This window comes from Diplotaxodon limnothrissa, linkage group LG10 (genome assembly GCF_057381915.1).
Source record: "Diplotaxodon limnothrissa isolate DT_005_m linkage group LG10, D_limnothrissa_male_GT1.1, whole genome shotgun sequence".
NCBI lineage: Eukaryota > Metazoa > Chordata > Actinopteri > Cichliformes > Cichlidae > Diplotaxodon > Diplotaxodon limnothrissa.
This window is the reverse complement of record NC_140605.1, coordinates 9,115,597-9,141,388: the sequence shown is the minus strand read 5'-3', so window position 1 is coordinate 9,141,388 and position 25,792 is coordinate 9,115,597. Positions and strand designations below refer to the sequence as shown.

General features: G+C 39.0%; 2 protein-coding genes across 3 annotated transcripts in view; one reads left to right on the top strand and one right to left on the bottom strand.

The window, feature by feature from the left end:
• Positions 1–4,872: 4,872 nt before the first annotated feature.
• timm22 (translocase of inner mitochondrial membrane 22 homolog (yeast)) lies at positions 4,873–7,001 on the bottom strand. The gene is made up of 4 exons (XM_085363395.1): positions 6,726–7,001; positions 6,132–6,328; positions 5,543–5,615; positions 4,873–5,457 (listed from the first exon to the last, which is right to left on the bottom strand). The coding sequence occupies exons 1-4, from the start codon at positions 6,982–6,984 to the stop codon at positions 5,381–5,383; spliced, it is 606 nt and encodes a 201-aa protein (XP_085219521.1). The 5' UTR covers positions 6,985–7,001; the 3' UTR covers positions 4,873–5,380.
• Positions 7,002–7,789: 788 nt separating this feature from the next.
• specc1 (sperm antigen with calponin homology and coiled-coil domains 1) overlaps positions 7,790–25,792 on the top strand; it is a 79,663-nt gene continuing 61,660 nt past the window's right edge. Inside the window, exons 1-3 of one of the 2 annotated variants that reach the window (XM_085364341.1) lie at positions 7,790–7,851; positions 23,296–23,477; positions 23,606–23,741. In XM_085364341.1, coding sequence (XP_085220467.1) covers positions 23,319–23,477; positions 23,606–23,741 — 295 coding nt within the window. In that variant the 5' untranslated portion in view covers positions 7,790–7,851; positions 23,296–23,318. Of the gene's footprint in view, positions 7,852–19,074; positions 19,322–23,295; positions 23,478–23,605; positions 23,742–25,792 lie in introns of those variants that run through there. The other variant, XM_085364342.1, reaches the window with a different exon arrangement.

The window sequence follows — 25,792 nt, the reverse complement described above, 5'->3', positions numbered from 1 at the left end:
TTTTTAGCAACAAATATACTTAAAGTACCTAAATTAAAACCTTAAAGTGCTATCATTATGCAGAATGCTTCCACTCAGACTCACGATTATATTATGTAATTACAATTTGATTTATTAAAGTGTACTGTTTCCCTTTAATTTGTTATTTCACTTTAATGTTGCAGGATTGTCTGTGATTTGAATTATATGCTGCAGAGTAGCTTTATATGCAGTGAAAAAGCATCATATGCAACAGTTATTGGTAACTTTTTTTAATACGTGAAAAACAACAAGTAACTCACGTTTTAACATAAATAGGATGGAGCCAAAGTATATGCATACAACACTGAAGTAGAAGCAGAAAGTAGCATAACGTAAAAACAAATGAATATAGTAAATCTGTACTTGAGTAGTACATTGTACTATGTTAAATTCCAGCTGTGTTCCTATCCATAGATAGAACCTCTGGGCATGCCCTAATAAATATGCTAACAGTAGACTAAGCTTTCATTGTTCTTCCATTAACTTATTGGAGTATTTTTCTGCAATTACAAACTCTGTGTAAACAATCATGGTATCAAAATAAAGCTAACACTTATGACATTTCATCAGAGGTGTAAATATTACAGCGGTTTTTACTGTGTGAAAGTTACTGAGGCTGGAGAACAGAAAAAGTAAGTAGATCTTTTCCCTCGCCTAATTTATTTATTAATTTTTGTGGAACATGTAGAAGAACCTTACACAGCCACAACAGCCTGGGTACTCCTCCTCATGCTGGTCACCAGCTTGGTCAGTCAGTGCAACTCAGCCAGTGTGTGACCGAGTTTGCGTTGGTCACTGTGTTGAGTGGAGTTGATATCAGCCATCAATATGTGTGTCCTTGTTTTGTTTGTTACATTTTTGGAAAAAACAAACTGCAGGTACAGAGTGTTTCACCAACAGCATGTCATTGATATCTATGATAGACTACGTATTCCAAGACCAAACCAAGCCTGAGGAATACTTTAAACTTTATGCACAATATTCATGGTGTAGTGTGAACGTAAACAAACAGCCAACAGGCGGTATCTACTACGTGAAAAATGGCGCCATCTTGTGGTCTCTTTCTGTCACTATAATTCATTCAAGGCTTTGTGGAAAATGCTTCACCTGTAAAAGTTTCAAAGTCACCGGTTAAAATCATTTTCAAGGACATTTTAAAAGTTTTAAACCAATCAGCTAAAGTTTGACAGCTGTACCGACCAGTTTCCTCCAGTCTATTGTAGCAGACTGTTTTCAAAAAATGGATAGAGGAGACCACTCACAAAACCGTGATGGTGTTGCACAAAATGATGTTGGTGTAGGGCTGGTGTAGGAGAGCTAAAAAAATGTTTAAACACTGAATTTTGAGCTAGGCTGGACAGTCAGTGCTGCACCCATCTTCCAAAGCTACGAGTGTCCTACATTGTGTTTCTTTCTACTGAGGAGCTTGCATCCAATAAAAGCAGCAGGAACAAACCCAGGAAACAAATAAGAAGAAAAAAGTGAAAAACTGCAAAGCAGAAAACAGAGACTTAAAGAAAGGAAGATAAATAACAGAAAGAAAAAAAAGAAAATGTCATGGCTGTGTGAAGGCAGGCAGGAATCCAGGAGCAGGATTCACAGAGACAAATGTGAAGTCAAACAACTGGCTTTATTGGGAGTTTGCAGATTGAACAGAAAACTAACTAAACTTGGAAAGCAACAGGCAGGAAAACAGGCAAACAGAGTAGAAAGAGGGATGATGCAACGACGAGCAGGGGAAGACACAGACACTAAATACAAGAGGTGAACAGGACTGAGAGGAAACAGCTGTGAGACACGGCTGACACTGATTACACAGACGAGACAGGGAGAGCACAAAACTGAACACACGGACATAAGACACAGACCAAAATAAAACAGGTAACGCACAGACACAGTAACAGACAGAGAACAGAAGGAACACATGGGCAGAAACTAGTGATGGCCAAATGAAGCTTTCCGAAGCACTGAAGCTTGTATTGAAAAACGGTTCATTACTCGAAGCTTTTCAACACAGTCCTCTCCGGTGACATCTGGTGGTGAAAATTTTGAAGAGCAGCTTGAATCTGCAAAATAAAACGGACTGCTCAATCATCGCTGCTCACTCAAGAGTGGAGTTCTCTCTGATATTGGGCCACCGTTCCGTTGCTTTGAACATGTAATTGGTTTTGTTTTCTCGATTGGGGGGCTGAAAAAAATGTAATGCGTATTTGCGTAATACATTTTGATCAATAAACTTTCCCTATTTAAACATGCACTATGGTGTGGCCTTTCTTTGCTCATAACTCCTTGATGTTGGTAAATACAATAAGTGAGCAATATATATAATATACATATGAGAATGCACAGCACATTATGGAGTATGCCCCTGCTGTGAAGTCCTGCCTCCATCTACTTGTCGTTTAATCACTGGACAGCTGGACAGGTTCATACAAAATATTAGATGAGGCCAATTGTCCTATACATATTTTTGACCTAGGGGTGGGATTGATTGTGAACTTGAAAGGGAAAATGCTTAGGGAGCTGAGTACGGCTGCATCATCACTGATTTGTAGAATCATTTTGATTCGATACAGGATCCGATTCAATTTGATTGGAATCTGGAAAGTTTTGCCTCAGTCAGAAATATTACAATTCTGATCATTTAACAGTATATATCCATAATTTCGTATCTATTAAAAGAAAGCTGACACATGTGAGACTTAATTAGAGATGTAAACAGAGAGTTATGAAACCTGCAGCTGCAGAAGCCAGCGGGAAAAAAAAGAGGCAAACACAGCGCGACCCGACGACGCACCAAAATCTGACTCTGACGCGTCGGGTCCGCGCTCTGCGTTCACGTTTGTATGCAGAATCCGTAAACCTGCTCCCAGTTACTGTTTTAGCTGTATGGTGTTTGACGACATGTTGTGAGGTTTAACCTGAGATGCTGGCGTTTCAGGCATAATAACGTTAATTTACAAATCGACACGGGATTTTAATGAATCAATATCACTTTATTCAATTTAGCATGGATTGTAATCAGAAAGGCGATAATCAAAACCCACCCCTAATCAAGAACTTGCAAAGTAAAAACATGCTCTATGTCAGGTAGCCCTTTTGTTATTTACATTTAAAAAGAGGATTAGTGTTACTGTGCGCTGGCTGAGTCTGTTTCTTTTCTTAGAAATAGTTTCTCCTGCCCTGGAGAAAATCCACTTGCATGGAACAGAAGAGGCTGTGGAGTGCAGGAACTACACTGCAAGCTGGTAGATATGCAGGTATTCCTGGGTCCTGCAGACTATCACCTAAAAACAATAAACAAAATGATTTTCTAAACTGTGTAGCAATGTAATGTACGTATAGTGTCAAATACATTTTTGTAGTCTTCATTAGCTTTAATTCACATGGAAGTGTTCCTGAAGTCATATGCTGTAATGATATTTACATTATGAAAACATGATTTTGGACATTTCAAGTTTTTCACTTCGGCAGATAAAATGAATTGAGCAAAATCAACTCAAAATATTCCCACACGCCAGAACGTCCTCTCTTCCTCGCTGGCTCCATATCTGTCAGTGGAATGATCACCTCGTCGCTATCTGTCACCATCAACACACTCCACGAATCCCGTGGATGATTCACTTCCTTATATCCGTTTGAATCAGGTACCGAAGCAGTTACGTGCGTAATGAAGCTTCGGACGTCACTGGTCACGTGACTTTTGCCAAACGAAGCAAGCCTCGACACAGTGCTTCTGAACCAGTGTGTTGTTTTTTTCGACACACGCTCCGGAGCGTCAGCTTCAAGCGGGCCATCACTAGCAGAAACTAAACAGAACCAAAACCCTTAAAACTAAAAAGTTTAAACCCGAACACATAATCAGAATTAACTAGAACACAAGATCATAACAATAATAATAATAATAATAATAATAAACACAAAAAGTTGGGTCAAATGACACAGGACCATGACAGAAAAATAAAAGATGAAAGAAGAAACTGATGACCAGATAGGCAGCAAACGAGTCAGGTCATGCAGCAAATTGTCAGACATCATCTCAGACAATGATGAAGATCCAGATGACCGTGTGTCAGCACCATCTACATCAGCATCAGCTGGACACTGGAAGCAAAAATGAAAGGAACATGAAGAACAAGATGGGAACGACAGAAAACAATTCAAACAGGGAATTTTGCTGACGGACAATCAGCGTTACACCCCACCCCAGTGTACTACATGTAACATGCTCAGAGACTGAATGTCAGCTGGCCCCTTCTGACCCACTGACTTAGTTTCCTGCCACCAGTGACCTGTTTACCGGACTTCCCCTATACCACCTGTGGATATCTGTTCAACCTGTGACCCAGTATGATTGTGCATACAAGTGGAAAGTAATATCCTAGTACCTTGTTAGATGGTGATGATTGTGGGCTCACTAGTCGCAGACATGGAGGGAGTGGTCCTATTGGTTGGCTCCCACATTAGGAAGGCAAGGTTGGGGCCTTCCTATCACTACTGTGCTAACGTAATTAAAAAATAAAGTAAAAAAAATTACAACACCACCATCTTCAGATAGAAAAGTTTTTCTGTTTTTTTTTTTTTTGGAGTTTTTCCTTCCCACTGTCGCCAAAGTGCTTGCTCATAGCAGGTCATATAATTGTTGGGTTTTCCTCTGGATCCATTATTGTACGATCTACTGTACAATATAAAGCACCGTGAGGCGACTGTTGTTGCGATTTGGCGCGATATAAATAAAATTGAATTGAATGTCCTTCAAGAAGCCTGGAGAACCTTTCCTGAAGATTACTTTCGCTATAATAAAAAAAAAGAAAAAATTAAAGCAAAGGTAGTTGTCAGTTTGGGGGTTGTAGTCCTTTAATAATCAAGGAAAAGTAGTACATCCACAATTTTAAAAAATGCTTTTATTATAAATAATCCTGTGTGGATTAGTTACTTACACATCAAAGAAATGTTTTACAGGCAGAGCATTGCTCATCTGAGTTTTTACAGACCCAGAGTGAAGTTCACACAAGTTCAGCTTTCATCACCTGATCAGTACGCCACTGAAGCAGACCCACTCTGCTCTGTCTTTGAAGATTCACCATGAGAAATTGGCATTCCTTGCTCCAACTGTCCACAATATGAAAGTCACAGGAAAAACAGACAAGTCTTTTTGTTTGTTTGTTTGTTTTCTTTAGCCTACTGTGGTGCCACTTAAAATCCCTGTGTTTGAACAGTACACTTCAATTCTGCTTTAACAGCAATCCTTGATGTGCAGGGAAACATCACGGTTAGCAAGCTCACAGCGAGATTCTTCTTTCTCTGGTCCACATGTGTAATATTTATGTTTTTGTCCATCGAGCCACTCCATAGAGCTTCACCTCAAGTAATATTCAATTGCAGCAGAGAATGCAGCAAAGCCTCCACATCCCAGAACACCAGCCTTCAGACCAGCTGCAAAACAGAAAAATAAACACGTGGACAAAATGAATAAATTTGCTATAATGCAAACTATTAGTTAATAAAGTAAGTTACATACCGCGAAAGCCAATAGCTCCTCCAGTCACACAACCACTGTACACAGCATTCTTCCAGTCAGATTTGCCTCTGTGCTGTAAATGAAAAACAGGTACAAAAAAGACACTTATTACCACAGTGTACTGCAGGGTTAGAATAAAAGCAAGAAATGCAAAGCAAATATAATACTGGCATCTACATTTTAGAGAGAGGAGTGACTAATAAGAGATAGCTGGCATCCACCTTTGCTGTACTATTTGCACATTTACAAACTTAGCTTAAGTTGCAACTACTTTGCTGAAAATGTTTTGCTGTCCACATATATAATATGTCTTCAGTGATTCTGATGGTGCTCTAGTAATCTGACCACATATTGAGCATTTTTCCTCTTTGAAGCCATGTTATGGATTCACATCACATCTCAAACCCTTGTTGACAAACTGTTATCATTATTTCATTCATTCCTTATTATTCTAAAGAGACTGATGGATACATTGAAAATGAATCGCCTTTGCTCATTTTTGCCTTTTGTTCTGAACTCCAGTCTGAGGTTATATGTCCACTATGAGTCTGTCAGAACCCACATGAGGATGTAAGAAGCTGTGACCTACTGATTCTATGATGCACTCTGTACAGGAGAACATGGCGCCCACAATGGCAAAGTTCTTGGCATAGGACATCCCCCTCTGGCCCATGTCTTTTAGAACCTCTCGTGCTGTTGGAGTTCTCAAAGGGTCTTTGGGGTCGATGCCAACATTAGTATCAATTCCAGCTGTGAAAACGCCGAATGCTCCTCCAAGGACGAACCCTGTGGTGAGCAAAAACATCATCAGACTCTTAAAATTGTAATATATACAGATCTTTTCTGCTATTGAGCTGAATGGCTACATTTGGGCAACATCGTGGCTGTATTATAAACTGATTATTTGATACCTGTTTATTCAAAACGCTCTAAAATGTTGCTTTTACGTTTCTTATGTCTGAACACAAATACATAATTTTAAAACAAGACAATATCGATGACCGATTGGTTTGATCAGATGACTGATTAATTTGCTGTTTGTTGGTATAACAGCATTACAGCTCCCATAGCCTCGTATATCTGAGGTGACTTAGCACACGAAATATTCTGCACGAGCAGCCAAACACGCACAAAAACACCAAACCCTTGTGATGTTTGTTACACTCTCAATGTCTCCGTTTACCTCCCACACAGGCCAGCAAAGACTTGAAGGCGCAGCTCTCCATTCCCCTCTCGATCATCTTCTGCTCGTCGCTTTTCGGAGGCACGGGCAGCCCCCCCATCACGGCGGGGTTCAGGCCCTTCACGGGCCTCTTGTCACCGATAAGATGCTCCAGAATCATACTGTACTGAAGAGTCGGGCTGTCCACGCTCGGGCCGACCGAAGCTGGGCCTTGTGGGTTGGAAGCAGCAGCGTTTGCAGCTCTTGTGGAGGCCGCCATGTTTCTCAATGACAGAGCTTCAAGTAAATGTTGTCGAAAGACGAGCGCGCGCATATTCGTCCCATTTGTCTGCTGATAGAAATAACGGTAATTAAAGTGTTTAGCTTCACAAAAACACGAATAAACCACGGTAGATTAAATAATGTGTGTATTCTCATATTTTTTTTATTAAAATGATTTTATTTTCTCACTAAAAGATTACTTTGGTTAATTTTAGCACATTCGACACAAAGTCAACCTGTATTTAAAGTGTGGTTGAGGAGTTTATGCTTTTACGTAACACCGTACGTCTACCTACACTCTTTCCACTGGATTATTGTATCAAATAATAATTAAATAACGTAACAGAATTTCGCAAGACTATACTAGATCTTATTGATTACTTTACATTTAATTCTGTTTTATTATATTAATGTCTTCTAAATTACTTTTATTTTTGTGTTTATTTTATCATTAATATATTTTTCATTATTGACGTCTATTTTCTTTATTCAATACTCCTGTCTTTATTGTATTGTTTTTTATTTATTACAGTTTATCTGTCTCGCCTGTCACTCATCTGTGAACCACTTTGAAGCACACTAAACTTCAAACAAAGGTACAATACAAATTAAATTGACTAAATAAGTTTACACCTGAGGCGAAAACGCTGTTCCTTACATGCTGTCTTATCATTTTTCTGGCCTGTTAAAAAAAAGACCACATTTCCCAGAAACCCCTTAAACACTGCGCCAAAGCATATGCGCCAAACTCGCTTCACGCGCTCCACCTATCGGCTCGAGCTCAGACAGCTGGTGGTTAGACCGTGCGCGAGGCGGCAGTGGCAGCATCCTGTCAACACAGCAGCTCCACCGCAGTACGGAACAGGTGAGATTAATTAACACTTGTTTATTTCTCATAGCATGTGGCCTTTCTGCTTTTTTCGTCCGTTGTTTGGGGTGAAATTTGTAAACTTCACTGTAAAGGCTCTACTGTTTCTCGGTGTCTAAATTAAAGAATGGGCTACAGAGAGTCGCTCGGGTTTCGCCGAGTTACACCAACGTAGAAGTGGCTGACGGTGACATGCTCATTGCCAGCATAGTCACTGTACACGTCTATGCTCCTTTAACGTAACGACTAGTCATTGTGAGAGCAGACGCGTTTTTCCTCAAACGATAATAACGGCTGTCATAAAATTATAGCTCGAGCCAAGGACGTGTTGTTTTCACGCTAATTGAGCGTGGCACTGTATGACTGCAGTGATGGCCAACAGTAAGTGGACTAACAGTACTAACGCTGCATTTCATGTCCCATTTTCCGTAGCTGCAAATGTCCATCCTGAATTTTTCAGTTTACTGGCTAAGGTTGCACCATCGCGAGTCCAACAGGATTCTGCTTGAGCAGTATTTATGCCTTCTTTATAAACATTAAAATAAAAGGTATTAACGCGGTGATAGTGTTGATGCCTGGTAATGTAACACTTTGTAAGTTTCCTCCTTAAGGAAGAACGGGTCAACTTCTTTAAACTGGTCTGAATATTACGCTTAAAATCTTTTCTTTGATCTGATTAATTTTGTTGGTGTACAATGTGTCTGATATAAATATCTAAATATCTAGTACTGGAATAAGCTTATCCTCTTGTAAAGTGGAAAGTAACCCCGGGTTGGTCTTAAAACCTCTGCAAAGAGAGGTCAGTCAGGTCCTGGTTTCCTGTTAGATTTTAGTTTTGGTTTTTAGTGTTTGTCTAACACTTCTCCCTGACAGAAACATAAAAAATGCAGAGATAAAGTTACTAATGTTGCTCAGGCTTTAAGTAAATTTTGATGCTAATGGCAAATTACCTTCAAAACTGCCTCTGTGTGCTGCAAGCTGTTTTTCTACACGTCCGGGGTGGCTGTAGCTCAGGTGGCAGAGCAGGTCAGCCACTAATCAGAAGGTTGGTGGTTTGATCCCAGGCTTCCTCCTGCCTGCATGCCAAATATCCTTGGGCAAGATACTAACCCCGTGTTTGCCTACTGGTGGTGGTCAGAGGGCCCGGTGGCGCCAGTGTCCGGCAGCCTCGCCTCTGTCAGTGTGCCCCAGGGCAGCTGTGGCTACAATGTAGCTTGCCATCGCCAGTGTGTGAATGTGTGTGTGAATGGGTGAATGACTGAATGTAGTGTGAAGCGCTTTGGGGTCCTTAGGGACTAGAAAAGCGCTATACAAATGCAGGCCATTTTACGTCATCAGCCAGCCAGTTGTTCCCAATTAGTTCTGTGTGAAGCTGTCAAACATGTCTTTGTGTTTTCTTGCAGGTACTTGTAAAACGTTTGTTGGTTTTGACTTTAGTAGATCCTTAAATGTTTCATTATGACAAATTATCCTGACTAAGCTTCTGTGTGTAATTTTTCTCTCGCCAGGTAACCTTTAAATGTAGACTTAAAAGATGGGTTCCAGAAAACCAGCCGAGTATCTAACATAATCATGCCTGAATGATAAACTTCAGCAAAAGAGAACATTTCAGTAATGAAAAGAGAGGAAAAATTAAGAAGCCAAATACATATTTTAATTACACGGCTCACTTTGAAGTCCTGTGACAAGTGAACAAATGACGGTTTTCTCTTTTGAGTATGCAAACAGAAAAGCCAGTTCAAACATAAGCACTGCACCAGCTCTGATGAGGTTTGTTTTTAGGCAATATAAGGCTTTGCTTCTCATGGTTAACCATTTAAGAAGGGGAAATACTTCATTGGTCTGGACACAAACTCTATTGGATATCGATCATTTGTCAGCAGCACGATGGGCAGTCAGACAGTAGCTCATTCTAAAGTGGATACATCAGGTTGTTAATTTCTCAACATTAACTGATGAAATTGGTTCCTGCCTTTTCTCAATCTGCGATTCACACAGATTAGCCACAGCATTAAAACTGCAGGTGAAGTGGGTGTAATCCATCCCTGGGTAAACTCTGGTCCTGGGATTCACCTGGATATTATGCTCACTCATACACCCACTTCAACATGATAACAGATCAAGCACACGCCCTCCTCGTGGTTAACATTCCCTGTAACAGTCAAAAACTTGGTCAGGAATTAGGCATGAGGGCCATAACAAGGAGTCTGAAGCAGTGACCCTGTCTCCACTATCCACACTGTGCAATCCCATTGATCATCTGTGGGATGTGCTAGAAGTCGTCCAGTCCACAGAAGTGCCACCCAGCAACTCATAGGACACAGAGGATTTGCTGCCAACATCCCAGTGCCAAACACCACAGAGGTCATGTGCATATTGTAATGGGTCAGAGCTTGTGTGCTCTCACAATGAGGGCGCATATTAGGGCTGGGGGTTTTAATGTTGTCTGATCAGTGCAAGCCAGAAAAAAGACAGAACTAATAGGATTGCCATCTTTGCCGTAGAGGTACTTGGAACCCTTTTAGAGCCTCCAGTGGTGATTCTTTGTCAGTTGATTTTTTTTATTTTTTTTTAAACTTCCCTCACCCTTACAATGCTGTGATTGCAGCCATTCCCCAACTCTCTTTGAATGGTACTCATGGTCATTCTCTCCATTGATCAGTGGTTGTTGATCAATGGTCATGGGAATTTGCATAATTACGATGACGCAACTGACCTCCCAGCCCACTGTGACTGCTGGTTTCAGTCATTATGCAAATGGTAAATGGCCTGTATTTGTATAGCGCTTTACTAGTCCTCAAGGACCCCAATGCGCTTTACACATCCAATCATCCATGGCAAGCTACATTGTAGCCACAGCCACCCTGGGGCGCACAGACAGGGGCGAGGCTGCCGGACACTGGCGCCACCGGGTCCTCTGACCACCACCAGTAGGTAAGTGTTTTGCCCAAGGACACAACGACCGAGACTGTCCAAGCCGGGGCTCGAACCGGCAACCTTCCGATTACAAGGCGAACTCCCAACTCTTGAGCCACGATCGAAATGTACTTTTTATAAGATTTGGGGAAACCTGCAGTCAGCTGAGACTGAAGAAGTCACTTGGATGAGTGACGAAACGTTTCTCCCACTGAAAACGCTACGTCCAGATGAACATGCTGTGTGAAATGAGTCTGCACTGGAGTAACCTTTTCCTGATTTAGTAATCAGAAGCATAATACTTTATTAATCCCTAGGGTTTTCTGGTTCTGATGATTAAAAACAGTGAAAGGCAGTAATTACAGTGATCTTAGTCCGCTATGCTTAATCAGGTAAGCCCTCATCACAGATATTTTGCCAGGTTACTTCATTGGGAATGACGTACCACGATAATTAAGAACTGCTGACTCGGTGTAAACCTTAAGACATCAGTAACATCTTAATTCATATGTACACTGTCCAAACCTCCAGCTCCCCTAAAAGGTAGCTTGGTGGCTGTCAATAGATACTATAATTTTAATTTCTAAATATATTGCAATGCTGTGAAAAACATTAAAGTCAAGATTTAGTTTTCCATATTTTGTTCTGTTTCAGAGTCATAAAAAATTCTACTAATTTTTAGATTATCAGATGGACTGCAAAAAAGTTGAAACATTTCAAGGACCACTGATAGAAGCTTTCCAAATTCATTTTGTACCCTTTCCTTCTGCTGTTGAGTTGCAGCATATTTAGAAAAGCAATGTTGGGTAGAGGTTAAGGGGAATAACTGAATAGCCATCTGGCATTGTTTCAGAAGTCAAGTGTGGGTCATTGGTGAGTATTGCAGGTCCTTGGTGTAGTTTAAACCATATTGTCAATTCAATAGTGAGGAGGGACAATTCTGTAAAAGATGGAACCAGTTAGGAAGCTTTTCAAAATATGTGAATATCTGCCTCATCTATAACTCTGTGGACACATTGTAGCTTGAGGAAGAGAGAGTCTATGTCCATGTAAAATAGAAAGTATGTGTTGTTTTTAAAGCCTGTGCATGTCAATGTTTAGACTGTGGGCTTGTTCATAAAGCGATCACCTTGGCAACACTTTCCTTTGCATACATTTTTGTGTAACGTCACTGGGAATAAACAAATCAATGTGTTATGTGGCTTTAAATTAAATTGATTATATTAAGAAAGGTTTAAAGATTCAAATGAAAATGAAGCTCAGGGTCTGTATCAGTTCAAATTAAGTGTTAAATAAGAGCAGATCTGTCTGAGTATAGTTCACAGTTCCAGTTTAAGTCAGAACTGCAGGGTGTTGTGTTGTCATACAGCTAAAGTATAGCTTGAATAACTGTTTGTGCTTTTAAGGTCTATTTCCCAGAGCGCTCTCTCTTTGTAACCATTCATTTAAAATTTATTGCTATGCGTTTTGACCCTCTTGTCTATGTCAAGAATAGCTCTAAAACTCTAATATGGTGCCAATGCTAATATAAAATGGAAAGCCAGTTCTAAGCCTGGTGTGGTCAGTCAGCTCTTTTCTATCCCTGACACACTTGCACACACTCATCTGAGAACAAAATGGTTCTTATTCGTCCTCAAGAGGCAAGGTCTGGCCTGTATGTACAGTTGGAGTGGCATGTCCTTTACTGCAATAGAGGAGAATTTAATTGAGGAGATAGGGAAGAGATTGGATGATTGGAGCAGAAATGAGTACTGCAGTGGGATTCAATCAGTTGAATAAACAGAAACCTTTGTTTCTGGTAGTCCACGTGCCTTCTGAGAAACTTGTTATATTCTGGGATATTTTAACTTTTCCTTTGTAGAGGCACAGTTGGATTCCAGCCTTCACATTATTCCCAGGAGCAACTTTCTCTTTGCTTTTTTTTTTTTTTCCTCCTTAAGCTAATGCTCAATCTATCAAAACGCTAGTGACTAAAAGCCATTGCACTACGTTTGTCTGAGAGCATTCAATTAAGAAGGTAACTCTAAGAATACTTTTCTTTTTGGCTGTTTTTAGTTGATTACTGTCCAGGAAACTGATTGCATTCTTGACAAGCATCGCAGTCTAACTGAGTGCCTCAAAGGAATGCTTCTGTTTTTGTAAATGGGTCATTTGGACCAGATCTGAGGTGAAGCGCAGATATGGTCTTTACACAAATATCAGGCTTTTTTGCCTGCCCTCCCTCCTGACAACAACAGCTGTGCTTTTCAAAAGTGTAATATCCAGCTCTAGAATGGACAAATAAAATAAGCTACTGAGCTATTTTGAGGAGAGGACAGGACAGGCCAGTTCACATGTGTGATGTTTATGCATACACGGGGAGTGTCATTATGATGTTTGCTTGGTATTTGAAAGATGTCTGAACCATTGTAATAGCTTTCAGTCTCCATACAAATTAAAATGGTCACACCCACTGTTCACATTAAATAGCTCTGATGCAACAAGTCTGTGTACTGTTGCAAAATCAAAAGGCGCAGAGAGGAAGCCTCCTCTTGGGTTGGACAGAATTTCTAGTCAGTGGTACTAATACTACGGTGTTCCATTGTGGAAAGCTACTGAGGTCTGTTTTTTTTATTCTCTCACAGTCATCTTGGATGCTATGCTAGTGTTTCTATGGAATCCGCCCACTCATTGTACATGTAGCCAGCCAGGACAGACTGAAAAGTAGCTGAAGTTTTTTGCAACGTGGCTTTGACTGGCTGTTTATTAGAAAAGAACTTTGACACCATCAGAGCAGGAAGTTAGCCCCTCGAGGGAGCCTTGCTCTGAGAAAGATGAAACGGAGGATGGACCAGATGAAATATGCATGAAGACTGTATCTAGCTCAGCTCATGCTCCTGTATCACCGACGAATCGAGGACAGAGCAGGTTTTTGGGAAATAATGGATGACTGTAACTGCTGTGATGTGGCACAGTGAATACCTCAGTTATTCACTGTGTATAGTGATTGTTCTGATATTGATACACTAGTTTTTGAAGGGTTAACTTTATAAACCTATATTTCCTTAGAGGAAACATTAAGAATATAATTAATTTATGAACATGTATGTTCAGAGGGTGGCTAACTTAAGTTGCAGCATTAAGGGGATTTACCCTGATTGTTGACAACCGTAATATGGAAGTTTGACATCCTAAAACTGAGACTGAGTTCTTGCTTTGCAATACAGCATCTCTTCATTTCAAAGCGTACTCTTGAGCTCTTGCTAATAGTGCTGTGTTACCAACAGAGTGCTTGCCTAACATCTGGAGCTAATTTATAGGATATTAATTGTACTTTTTTAAAACTATGGTATGTAATGAAATATTGTTTAAGTGTGTTTCTAGGTTGAGAATCTATGATTAGGAAATTCTTGTGCAGCATACGTAATCTGAGCAAACATTTCCATGTTTAAAAACTGTCGGCTAACAATTTTTAGTGACACTTTAGTGACACAGTATTGAAAAGTTGTTGCAAAATTAAAGTTGTGCCGACATCAGAGACGCAACCTTAAGGTCTTCTGGATGTATTACTTCTACATTACCTAGATATCGTTGGTCAAAAATTTATCCAGAATTATGGCAGAAGTTTTTGTTGATTTCCCTCAGCATGTTGTGCCTCAACTGCGCTCCTGAGCTCTTGCCCTAAAAACCATACCAGACATCTTAAGATAATCGTAGAACAAATAAGACAGAATATATATCTAGGTAAAAGTGTTTGTATTGAAAAAAAAAAAGCAGGCTCTGTAATACTAGCGTGCTTATGTACAAAAAATCTTGTGTGCTGCCTTCTTACAAGTGTTTATTGATAGAATTAGCTGTCAAGCAAATGTGCTTGGGTTAAGAAAAACAAGAATATGTACATTTAATTTCTTCATGCATTAATATCACTGTTGTTTGTTGCTTTGTAAAAGATGGTCTCACTGGACCAGTGTTGGATGTTGAAATAAACATTTATCCATCAGTAACACAGTTTTTACCGTTATCATGACCAGTTTTCACTGAGGAGATAATGACTGTATGTTTGCTGGGATGATAAGTTAATTAAGCATGTGCTTGGTGTTTAGCATAAACACCAACCATGTGCTTGGTGTTTATGCTAAAAGGTTCGGTGGCGCTATGAAGAGAGTTAAATGGAAATCCATCAGATTAATGGAGTTTACTTCTCCCCCCCCCCTCCACCCCTTAAAATAACATGGTATGTACCAAACCATGGTTCAGATAGCTGAGCTGAACAGATTTGGAAAGTCAACAGTTTTCTGATGATTGCTTTGATGACTGTTGTAATTTTCTAATTAGTTGTTCTGATACCATAACTATTATGTAGTTGTATTTATTTATTTATGAAATGGGAACAAGCTTTATTTTTAGTCTTTTTTTTTTTTTTTCCGCTCTGCATGTTTACTGTTTCATGTAGTATCATATACATTTAAAGTGATGTCATTTTACTGTGGACTCTGATTATGAGAGAGATGACAATAAACAACATGTACTTGAAAAGTTAGTAAGTACACAAGTGAAGACCAAATATTGGAGCTTATCCTAATTTAAATACAGTGGCATATTTTCAGTGTGTGAATACTGTATCAGACATAAACACTGGGAACTGGGCTTCTCAATATGAGCATATATTCAAAAAGTGATTCGTTTGGGAGGCCATGTTGTAAACAGACCAGGCAAGCGTTATATTGATCTGGGTCCAGATCAAAGGAAATTGTCGACACAGCACTTTGCTGAATAGCTCTACTTTCTTCCCATCTTGTACTGAACTAAAAAAGTGATGATTCAACATCAGCTATAATCTTTAGTCTATTTAATATCCAGATGGTGAGAAGTAGTTTTTCTGGGTTTTAGTTGAGCATCGGTGCGGTATAATACTGTAAGGGTAGTGGAGTTTCTTGTTGTATATGAAACTATTTCAAGCTGTAGGTTAAGTCTCCTACATTCACTCCAGTATGGTTTTAGCTTTTACTCTGTTTATATTTGTACAGCTGTGCTAATTTTAGTGTTTTGTTTTGTTTTTTTACATCATGATTTTGCTACATTCAGTTCTTACAAGTCGCTCACAGTACAAAAATGTCACATTTACTCTAGTATGTTGTGTAAAACTTTGCCGGAAACCCTCTAATACAGCTTTTTGCATCCTAGTTTCACATCTCTTTTCTCTAAAGGGGGAACACAGGGGGAGAACAAAGACTATCTCACAGCGTGGGATACGAGCTAATCCCACTCACTTCCTGTTTCACTTTAGCCCATATAATGACTTTGCACACGTCGCTTTGCAACATCCAGGTGCCACACAGATGCTTTGGATATGCTAGGGTGGTCAGACAAAATGAATCAATTTTTGCATGGGTGGGAGGTGAAAATTTCCTGGATGTGTATTGTCAACTCCACTAGCAACTTTGTATTACTTTCTCTATCTTAAAGTAAAATAGCTTTTAATTTGGGAGTGTTGTATGCTTTAAAAAAAAAAAAAGCTATCCGTTTATTAGCTGTAATGCAGATGGCAATTTGTTCAGCTGCTGTTATGGTAATGAGATATCACTAATATCAGCAGCAGCAGTGACACACAGATAATCTCTGCTTTCATTTGTAAGAAGCTTAGTTACAGTGCTCTTTCGCTACTATGATTAGCATCCAAGTAGCTTCCAATGATAGACGTCATCATTGCTATATTAGGTTTCACCAGTTGCTACATCAGTAGTGACTAGCAACTGCTAATATAATCCATGAATCTTGGCGCTGGTGTGGTTTGGATCAGATTCTCAGATACAGTATTACCAAGAAGGTTAAACATAAAGGCTTTATCAAAAACAGTCTAATGTTATTTCCCCCAATAAAATGAAAAACCAGACTGCCTGCCCCTCAACAGTATAATATACATAATGAAATCACACCTCATTCTTCTTAGAAATGTCTATTTCAGAGATTTGACAACACTGACATTTGTAACTTTTTCATTGTGTTAAGCTACTTTGTTATTTTCTAAGCTAGCTTCCACATCTTGAAACTGGGATCTAGCCATAGTCAAGTTTGTTTGGACTGTTACTAATATTCCTTTTTCATGTTAGTCTAAGTTAATTTTATGTTGATTGTGTAATCCTGTAATTCTCCGACTATTTGCCTTAGGCTAATTTTGTGAGCAGTTTCAATTTTCAAATGCCAAGTGATGATGGAAAATGCTGTATTTTTAGACATGCTCGACTGAATCATTGAACATCTTGTATTTGTTTTTACATCCCATGTGACAGTGTTGTGTCTTCGTGGAGATTCTGACTCAGTGCTTTTTCCTCTACACAGAAGGTGGAAAAGGAAGAGGAGGACAAGCATTTGGTGTTTACTGTATTGTGTGCCTGCATTTAGTTTTATGAGAGAACTGTGGTATTCAGAAGTCTGTCTGCCTGGCCTCTTGTATTATATGATGACAGGAATTCCCCTGACAGACGTGTCACCCACTGAGCAACCAGCCACATGGTTTTATGTACCATCATTATTTATTAATGTTTGACATGGTTCATACTCCAGGGGTCTGCAACTTCCTGCTTGCATATTTAACATTTGCATGTTTGGTTTTAATTTTATGCAGATGGCAAGGAAGCTTAGTTTGGTCAGAAATTCATAGGAACGTCCTGATGTGCAAGGCAACTGTTGTATGGCTGAAAAAAATAGTCATCATAATTAGTCATAGGCCTCCTTATTTTCACCTTCACAGTTTATTTTCTTGTTTACTCCAAGTAAGCAGCACCGTCTTGGAAAATATTCTCAGTTGTAGATAAAAAGGAGAAGCTGATGACAAGGTATGTATGGGAAGAAGAAAAAGACAGTAAACAATCTTCCCACTTTACCACTGCAGGAACTTTCCCCTGGGAGCATGAAAGCTTTGTTTCCACTGTGGAAACTAATGTTTAAATTAAGTCCTGGGTATTTTTCTACTTCTAAAAAGTCCCTGCTTGGAGGCTAGGGCTTTCAAAAGTCCAGGAAATTTAGTGGAGGGGCCAGATCCTTGTCATTGCTTGAGACACTAGAAAAGTTTCTTGTAGTTTGCATGAAACGCACAAAGTTGTCTACGAACATTTGCTATCTACTCTGAGCTGTATGGAAACTTAAGTAAGGCAATGCAAACTGGAAATGGAGAACATTTGCCTTTAAAGTAAAAGCAATCGCTCTTAGCAACTAAATTAAACTTGTCTACGACTTGCTGGATTTGGAATACATTGGGTTGCCTAATTACGTCTGTCCTTTGGTTCATTTTATTATAAAGTATTCTGCATTCCTGTGTAATTTGGAATAAAGAGAGATTGATTCATGACTTAGTGTATTGCAATGCTCAGTGTTACAACAATCCATTAAGAATAGATGTTGATAGAAAACATGGTTACCATTGCTAATTAGAACCTTTACAGTCATCTGATGAATATTGAAGAAAAGAAGTTAACTCTGTTTGCAGCATCAAAATATAGGATTTAAAAAGACAGTCGTATGGTCATGGTTAGGTAGTTAGGTCCAATAATGACACAGGTCACCACCCATGGTGAATAATCATGGGAATAAAGTGGCGTTGTGACACTAGAAGGCTGTAATTTATGATGTAGGGAGTGACAATGGTAGTATCAGAATCCATGTCGTCGAAAGCATGTTTTTGTCAGATGTATATCAATCACACTTGGAATCTGAGTGTGAAACTGCGTGCCTTTAAAAAAAAAAAAAAAAATGTTGAGCATCTAACTCAACTGTTACTACACTCTCTGAATCCCCCTTTTTAAAAGGCAGGTTTTGTGGTGGCATAAGGGTGTGGTCAGACCAAGTTCCTCAGTTTGCCACTTGCCACAAACTGGAGCCTGTTCCAGCCCAGCCCAGAGTGCCGTACACTCTGCCCACATGCTCCACGGCCTTGGCATGCTGTACATTGTGGGATCCAAATTACATCAGTATGGGAGAGCATAAAATGCTGACCCCTCCACAAATCAGCCGCCCTCATATTTTGGTGTGTTTCTGAGACAAAGATTGGCTTTGTCAGTGTCAGTGGCCATTATTTATGTGTATAAAGCCTACAGATAACTTAGAAATAAACTGTGCACAACAGTATCATAAATCTGTTTCCAGAATCTATTTCCAGTAGCATGTTTTTTTTAAAAAAAAAAAACAACAACATACAGTTTCAGGTTAAATAAATCTGAATGTTGTACATTTTCCAGCCTATCCCAGATTTTTTTTTTTTTTTTTTTTTCTCCCCCCCTTTCATGCTGTCTGGAAAAACTGAGAGGAGAACAACTTGCCCATGGCTGAGACAGTTCCTTTATTTGCTTTTGTATGAGAGAGTGAAAGCGGCAACAGCACACATAGCACAGCAGTTGGCAACTTGCAGTACTTCCTCATCCTGACTGCTGTATGGAGGTGAAAGCCATTGCTCCTGGCCCTGCATTTCCCCCCGCAGCCTCTTTAGAGCATAACAACAGAGAAATATTTTGTTCATTTTTGCTGCAAGGAACTCAGGCACAAGGTAGACTATAGGACAGCGCCCAGCACCAAAAACGTAAGTGAACTGCTGTGTCTTTTGTTTTGTCAACAATCTGCCATTACTGTTTCATTACTCGCTTCTTTTAGAGCTTCCTATGATTTTACTTTGAATTTAATATAAGATTGGTGACTATAGAATAGTTTAAACCCAGTAAATTCACCACCATGATCTGTTGGAAGGGAAGTTTTAAAAACAGTGGCTAACAGAGGATGCCATATGTTATCCTTATTGTATATTATTTAGCTCAAGCCTTTTTGCTAACCACAGAGCCAGACAGGAAAGAAGTCAAGAGGATGTGATGATTCAGAGTGACATTTAACCTAGTAACTTATTTTCTGTTTCTTATGTGTCCATTGCGGTTTGAAGCATTATATTTGATCATTTCTTGAATCATTCATGCTGCTGCTTCTGCTGGTCAGTGAAGCAGTCTTGTCAGTGCCCATGGTCTGGAGGTAAAGACATACGTTAGCTTAACTCTGCAAAAAGAACTTTGTATCAGTGGCATCCAGTCACACCAGACTTTACTCTGTGCAACAGAGTCTTATCACAAGAAGGCAACAAGTTTTGCAGCCACTCCTTTGTAGGACCTGCAGTTTCAACCTATGTTTTCATTTTTTCATTAAGGTTTGCTTAAAATGAATAGACAGGATCTTCATTCTTATGCACTGCGAGTTATTGATGCAGTAGTTCATTTATATTCTACATGCACTAAATATTTGAAGTGGAGAGCAGTTTGCTTGTCCTGTACTTTTTCAGAGTCTGTATTTAGGGGCAGAGAATGAGCAAAGATCCATTAGCGTGGATTTTTCTCTATGATTGGAGACTATTTGTAGTCATGGCAAGCTGAGCAGGCAAAGTTACATATTTGTAAAATGAATTCCTTTCATTTGGGATTGTATTTAATAATGTAGCTAACAAAAGTAAAATAGATTATTGAATTTTGTATGCAGTAGATTAAGATTAAATTATGAGATTAAGTGAAATGGAAGCATGCAGGAAGTTAGTTGTCAAACCTCAAATTAAGATGTGTGGTTGAATTTGTTGACTTTTCATATAATTCATCTTGGTCTGATTTCAGTGCTTCTCTTGGTTTTGTAATGGTAGCACATTGTCCTCTTTCCTGAAGTTCTATCAGATCACATGATGTGTATGTGATTGTTTTATCCAGGCCCAGACTGATGACTGCTGTCAGTTGCTTTCCTCTTATCTCCTTCTAGCAGCACAGTCTAGAAGCAACTGTCAGAAATTTGGAGAAACTCCTCCTCCTCTCCGTTTCATATTCAGCCTTTATATCATCTTGCCAAGTTTGGAAGCAATATAATTAAGGCAGATGACAACCCATTACTTACTGCTGTGGTGACTGCAAATTATATTTGCCTTTCAAAAATGGCTGTTTTTTAGAGCAGATTCCATATTTAGTTTTTTACCAATCATGAAGAAGTCATAATGTCATCATCCAGCATATGTGTCTCATTAGACTCAGCAAGATGCAGTGTAATAAAACCACTAAATGACTGTCATCTTTCTTGGCTAATGTGCTGTTTACAGGGAGATTCTCACTGTCTTAGTTTTTAGTTCAAGTTTAAAGTTACTTCTGGCTGTCTCTCAAAGACTTTTAGTTTTCACAACTGGGTCGTTGTAAGATAAGTGGGACAGGGCTCTGGCCCCTGAGAATCCTGTCTCTGCAGAGGAAATATGGAAAGGTCATACTGTATATGCAGACTTCTGCAGTGGTCGAGGAAAGTGGAAACAAAATGTATCAGTGTTAAAGTTTAGACACTTATCCTTTCATATTTATTATCTTTTCAAAATGCTTGCCTAGAGCTTTTACTTCCCTTATAGTAACAGCCCCCCCCCCCCCCCCCCCCCCCAAAAAAAAAAAAATACAAAAAACAAAACAGCAACACGATTATACATCCTGGATTGAAACATCCTCAAATGTATCTCACTTCCTCATTTAGCCTACAAAGTGTTCAGGGCAGGTTGAGAAACAGGCACAGCTTGTGCTCTGTAGAGAATGGTGCCATAGCTATGTAATCTGTGTCTGAGGGGAGGTGAGACAGCACGGCTGAAGTGTTAGACTGCTAGGCTAGGCAGGAGCTAGTCATGGGATATTGCCTAGAGAGGCCCGAAGTATCATATGATGGGCCAGCAGGAAAACACATGCTCTGATACAGTCAATAAAGCAACTGAATATATTGTGCTGTTAACCAGTACCTAAGCACCTAAAAGTGTACTTACAGTGTGAAATTATCTTAAGTATGTGCCAACTACTCGTTACTGCAGCATCGTTTGTCCTGCTCTAAATTGCTACACACATGCAGCAGTTCAGTCACTGCAGTACAAAATGTATAAATAGTTGAGACTGGAGGGGGGAAAAAAGGTGGCCTTCCTGTTGGGAAGTCATGGTTGTACAGGCTTAAGTGACTAGAGAGTACTATTCTCATCAAGAGTCCTCTGCTTCTTAGATAATCAAGTTACCACACAACCACGATCAATAAGTCAGCCAACCCTTTGCGAGCTACCGAACCTTTTTACCAGTATGCTCTGTCTTTGCACTCTGACCTCCATTTCCTTCAGCTGCTCAGATGAGCGCATTACCCACATCAAATGCAAACCTTTAAGTCACCCTGACCACATCATATTATATTATTGTGCTGCTTTTAAAGGGAGCCTGTTGTGTGTGTCTTTTCCAGCTTCATATTTTTATCCCAGGACTTTACTCAAGTAGCTTTGCATGAGTTTATTAACTTGTACCGAGCCTTGGTGCAGTTGATCATTTCATGGTTTTGAGTAGCTATGTGTCTTCTGAGATTGTATAAGAGTTATTCCCTCTTTTTGATAATGTAATGATCCAAGAGTGGAAAACAAAAAGTGTCTTAGACATGATGCTTAGAGACGTCTGATGCCTGTAGTTTGTTTGTTTGTTGGCTCACAGGTATTTCGTGTGTTTCATTACTTCAAACACTGGCCATGTTTATCATGAACATCCAAAATCAGTACACCGTATCTCAGTATATCCTGTATATGACAGAAAATAAGAAAAATTGCAAAAGGCCTATTTTTACCATATTTCTTATACAGCCACTTCTGCCATTTTCACACTGCATATGTAACTTCTACTGGTGTGGAGATGAAGTGGAGTCTTGGTCAGTGCTGCTGGTATGAACAAATCAGATAAGAGACTGTGTTCTTTCTCCTCCCTCCTACAGGAAGTGGCTCAATAGTGTTTCTGCTAAAATAACTTAAGCTCGCTGCAGAGGCACCTCCTGGCTAGTATTTTTTGGAACAGTAATAAATATCACATGTCAGTGCTAATCCATTATAGTCATCTTATAACCTGAGGAAAATGTGCTGCCTATTTTTCAGGGTTTCCTTTTATATGTACTGGAGGGAAACATTATCCAGGGTCTTTCCTGGCTCATCAGTAGGCATGATCTATCCACATACAGTAAAGCCAATGAGTATGTGTTAGCGTATTTAGCAGAACTCTACGAATATTCTTTTAAAGTTTAGTGTTTGATAAACATAATTGTAAATTAAGATCAGTTAAATAAAGCATAATAAAGAAACAAATGGAGGAAAGATGGAAACATGAACATGAAAAATAAAGATGAACACAGTATGATGATAACAAAAATATATAAACTATATAAATAAAAATAATAATCACAATAACAATGACTGTAAAGATTTCTAAAAGCCTAAGCGGCTTCAGGCGGTGTCATATCATGCTCTCAGAGTTGTGTTTGTTGTTCAGTTGCTTTTTCTATTAAAGGGCAAGTCGTGTTCATATTTCACTGCTGCCTCTGGGAGATGGAGTAGAGCTCAGCGGTTAAAACAAAGCAGCCTTGACCAAGTCTGTCCTGACCATCTGTTGGGAAAATCTGCCCACCTACTGCAGATCCTACATACTTAGACTAATGCTATTATTCATTATCGTTTTACCATATTGAATAACTTCCGCTTTTGTCTGGACTTTTTTTCAGGTGTAGTCCGCTGACACCTAGCCATGATGAAAGCGGGCGCCACCAAAGTGGGGCTGCCCAAGCCTGGACTCCAGGAACGAGTAAGGCAGGCCCCCTCAACGTCCTCTGCCTCCACCACCTCCTCAGCCATGAAGACCTCCAGATCCTCCAACACGTTGGCCTCAGATCAGCGCCTTAGCAAGGTAAGTCACAGGTGCAGTGATACACAGATTAACCCTGCTAATGTTGGTTTAAATAAAAGCATGTCAAAACATTAAGAAGAACTTTATTAGACTTGCATGACTTTTACTAAGCGCAGATGTGTTTTTAGCTGAAAAGAGCCAGCAGTGAAGATGCCTTGACAAAGCCTCCACCAGGAGCTACTGCCTCCGGTTCCCGGATGAAGAAGACTGTGACTACAGGAGCCATTTCTGATCTCGCTGAGGCCCGCCCTCGCAGCTTGTCAGGTGGGACACTTTCAACAACTAGTTTTAGAAACTTTCCTTAGGAGAAAAAAAGACCCAGTATAAAATATGAAAGGAAAAGGATGCATGTCTTCATAAATTATTATAATTAAGAGTACATATTAATTAAATATGCACTCTTATTCATAGAGTGCATATTTTGTGTCAGAGTTGAAGAGCTAACTATTTGCAGCCACTAGAGGGCCACATTTCATTACTAAAGTTGTCTGTTATGGGTTCCCAGTTACTGGTGGGAACTGGCAGCTTCACAAATGCTTCTTTTTATTTCTTACCCTTTTTATTCATTTATTTTTTGTATCTATATTTTTTTTCACAATTTGTTGGTACTAGTGAGGTGCAGGTGGCCAAGTACTGAGACTCTCAAGCTTTTGGTCCAAACATTAGATACTGGACAGATTCATGACCTGTCTCTTCTCACATCTGCTCAGCAAATTGAACAGCAGGATATGTTTTGGATGAAATTGGGTTTGAGGAGAGGTCAAGGTTGAGTGATGGGGGGATACTAATATAACTATGTGGATTGATAATACCAAATCTGAAGTGGGACTGGAATAAACATATTTAGCTGTTTATATGTTAATGTCCTTGTATTTATTTTTAATCTCTTTGGGCAAATGATAAAAAATAGTGAAACTTCAACTTTAAAAATGCAAAAGTGTAATTAACATTAACTTCAACATGGTGTTTGTTAGTTGTAGAGTTTTGTGTTTGTTTGTTTTTCTGTTTGTTTGCATTTTCATTAGCAAAAGATGACTTAAGTTCCTTGAGCTAATATCCACTGTTCTTGTGGCAGACCTCATTTCCCCAAATCTGAAGACCAGAGTCAGAGGAGAGCTGATACAACCAGCAGATTGACAGAAACTGTAAATCCAAGAAGCAATTACCATAATGAATGCATGACATTTCCTATGAAATGTCTTCATTTTACACAGTTAGAGTGAGGATTAAGATCTCTTTATTGTTCACAAAATTTCATTTATTTATCTGTTTTTAATTAATAAGTATCCAAATTTTTTTATGAATCAAAGAAAACATTTCTACAGTTGGCAAAATTATGTTAGATTACATCAAGTGCCATTTAGTTTTCTGTCTACGGCTATCACATGTTTAGACGCACTTGGACAAAGGCTATTATAGTTAACAAAATGAAACTCAAAACTAAGACTGTAAACTGTGATATGAAAAACATTTTAGTAAAAAAATTGATGTTTGAGAAAAATTTAAACTAACTGAAACAATTTGTGAAATTTGAAAACAAACTTGCATTATAAAAAAGAATAAACAGAGCAATTCCAATTGGGCCTTTGCACATTTTGTGCACTGGCCCTCGGTAGAGAAAATATATCCTTAGTTTAAGTTTTTGTTAGTCTGGTAAAAACAAAATTTATTACATCTTGCCTGATGAGACATTGGTGGATATGCTTCTTAAGATTTTGGATGTCTACAAAACTGTGGGTTACTGCATACAATAATTAAAAAGACTAAAACTGACACTGGAACTAATAAAAGCTAAAATAAAATTAAACATTTTCAAATGATAAAAACTAAACTGAAACAAGAAAATCCACTCTGTAAACTAACTGAACTGAAAAAGGAAAAGTCAAAATGAAATAAAAATACAAACTAATTAGAAAATACAAAACTATAATAAGTCTGTTTGAGACAAATACTCAGTCAGACATGTTGCTAGGATGTACTATTTTAGGATGTCTTATTTTTCCAGCTACAAACCGGATTCCAAAAAAGTTGGGACACTAAACAAATTGTGAATAAAAACTGAATGCAACGGTGTGGAGATGGCAAATGTCAATATTTTATTCAGAATAGAACATAAATCATGGAACAAAAGTTGAAACTGAGAAAATTTATCATTTTAAGGGGAAAATATGGTGATTCAAAATATCATGGTGTCAACAAATCCCAAAAAAGTTGGGACAAGGCCATTTTCACCACTGTGTGGCATCTCCCCTTCTTCTTACAACACTCAACAGACGTCTGGGGACCGAGGAGACCAGTTTCTCAAGTTTAGAAAT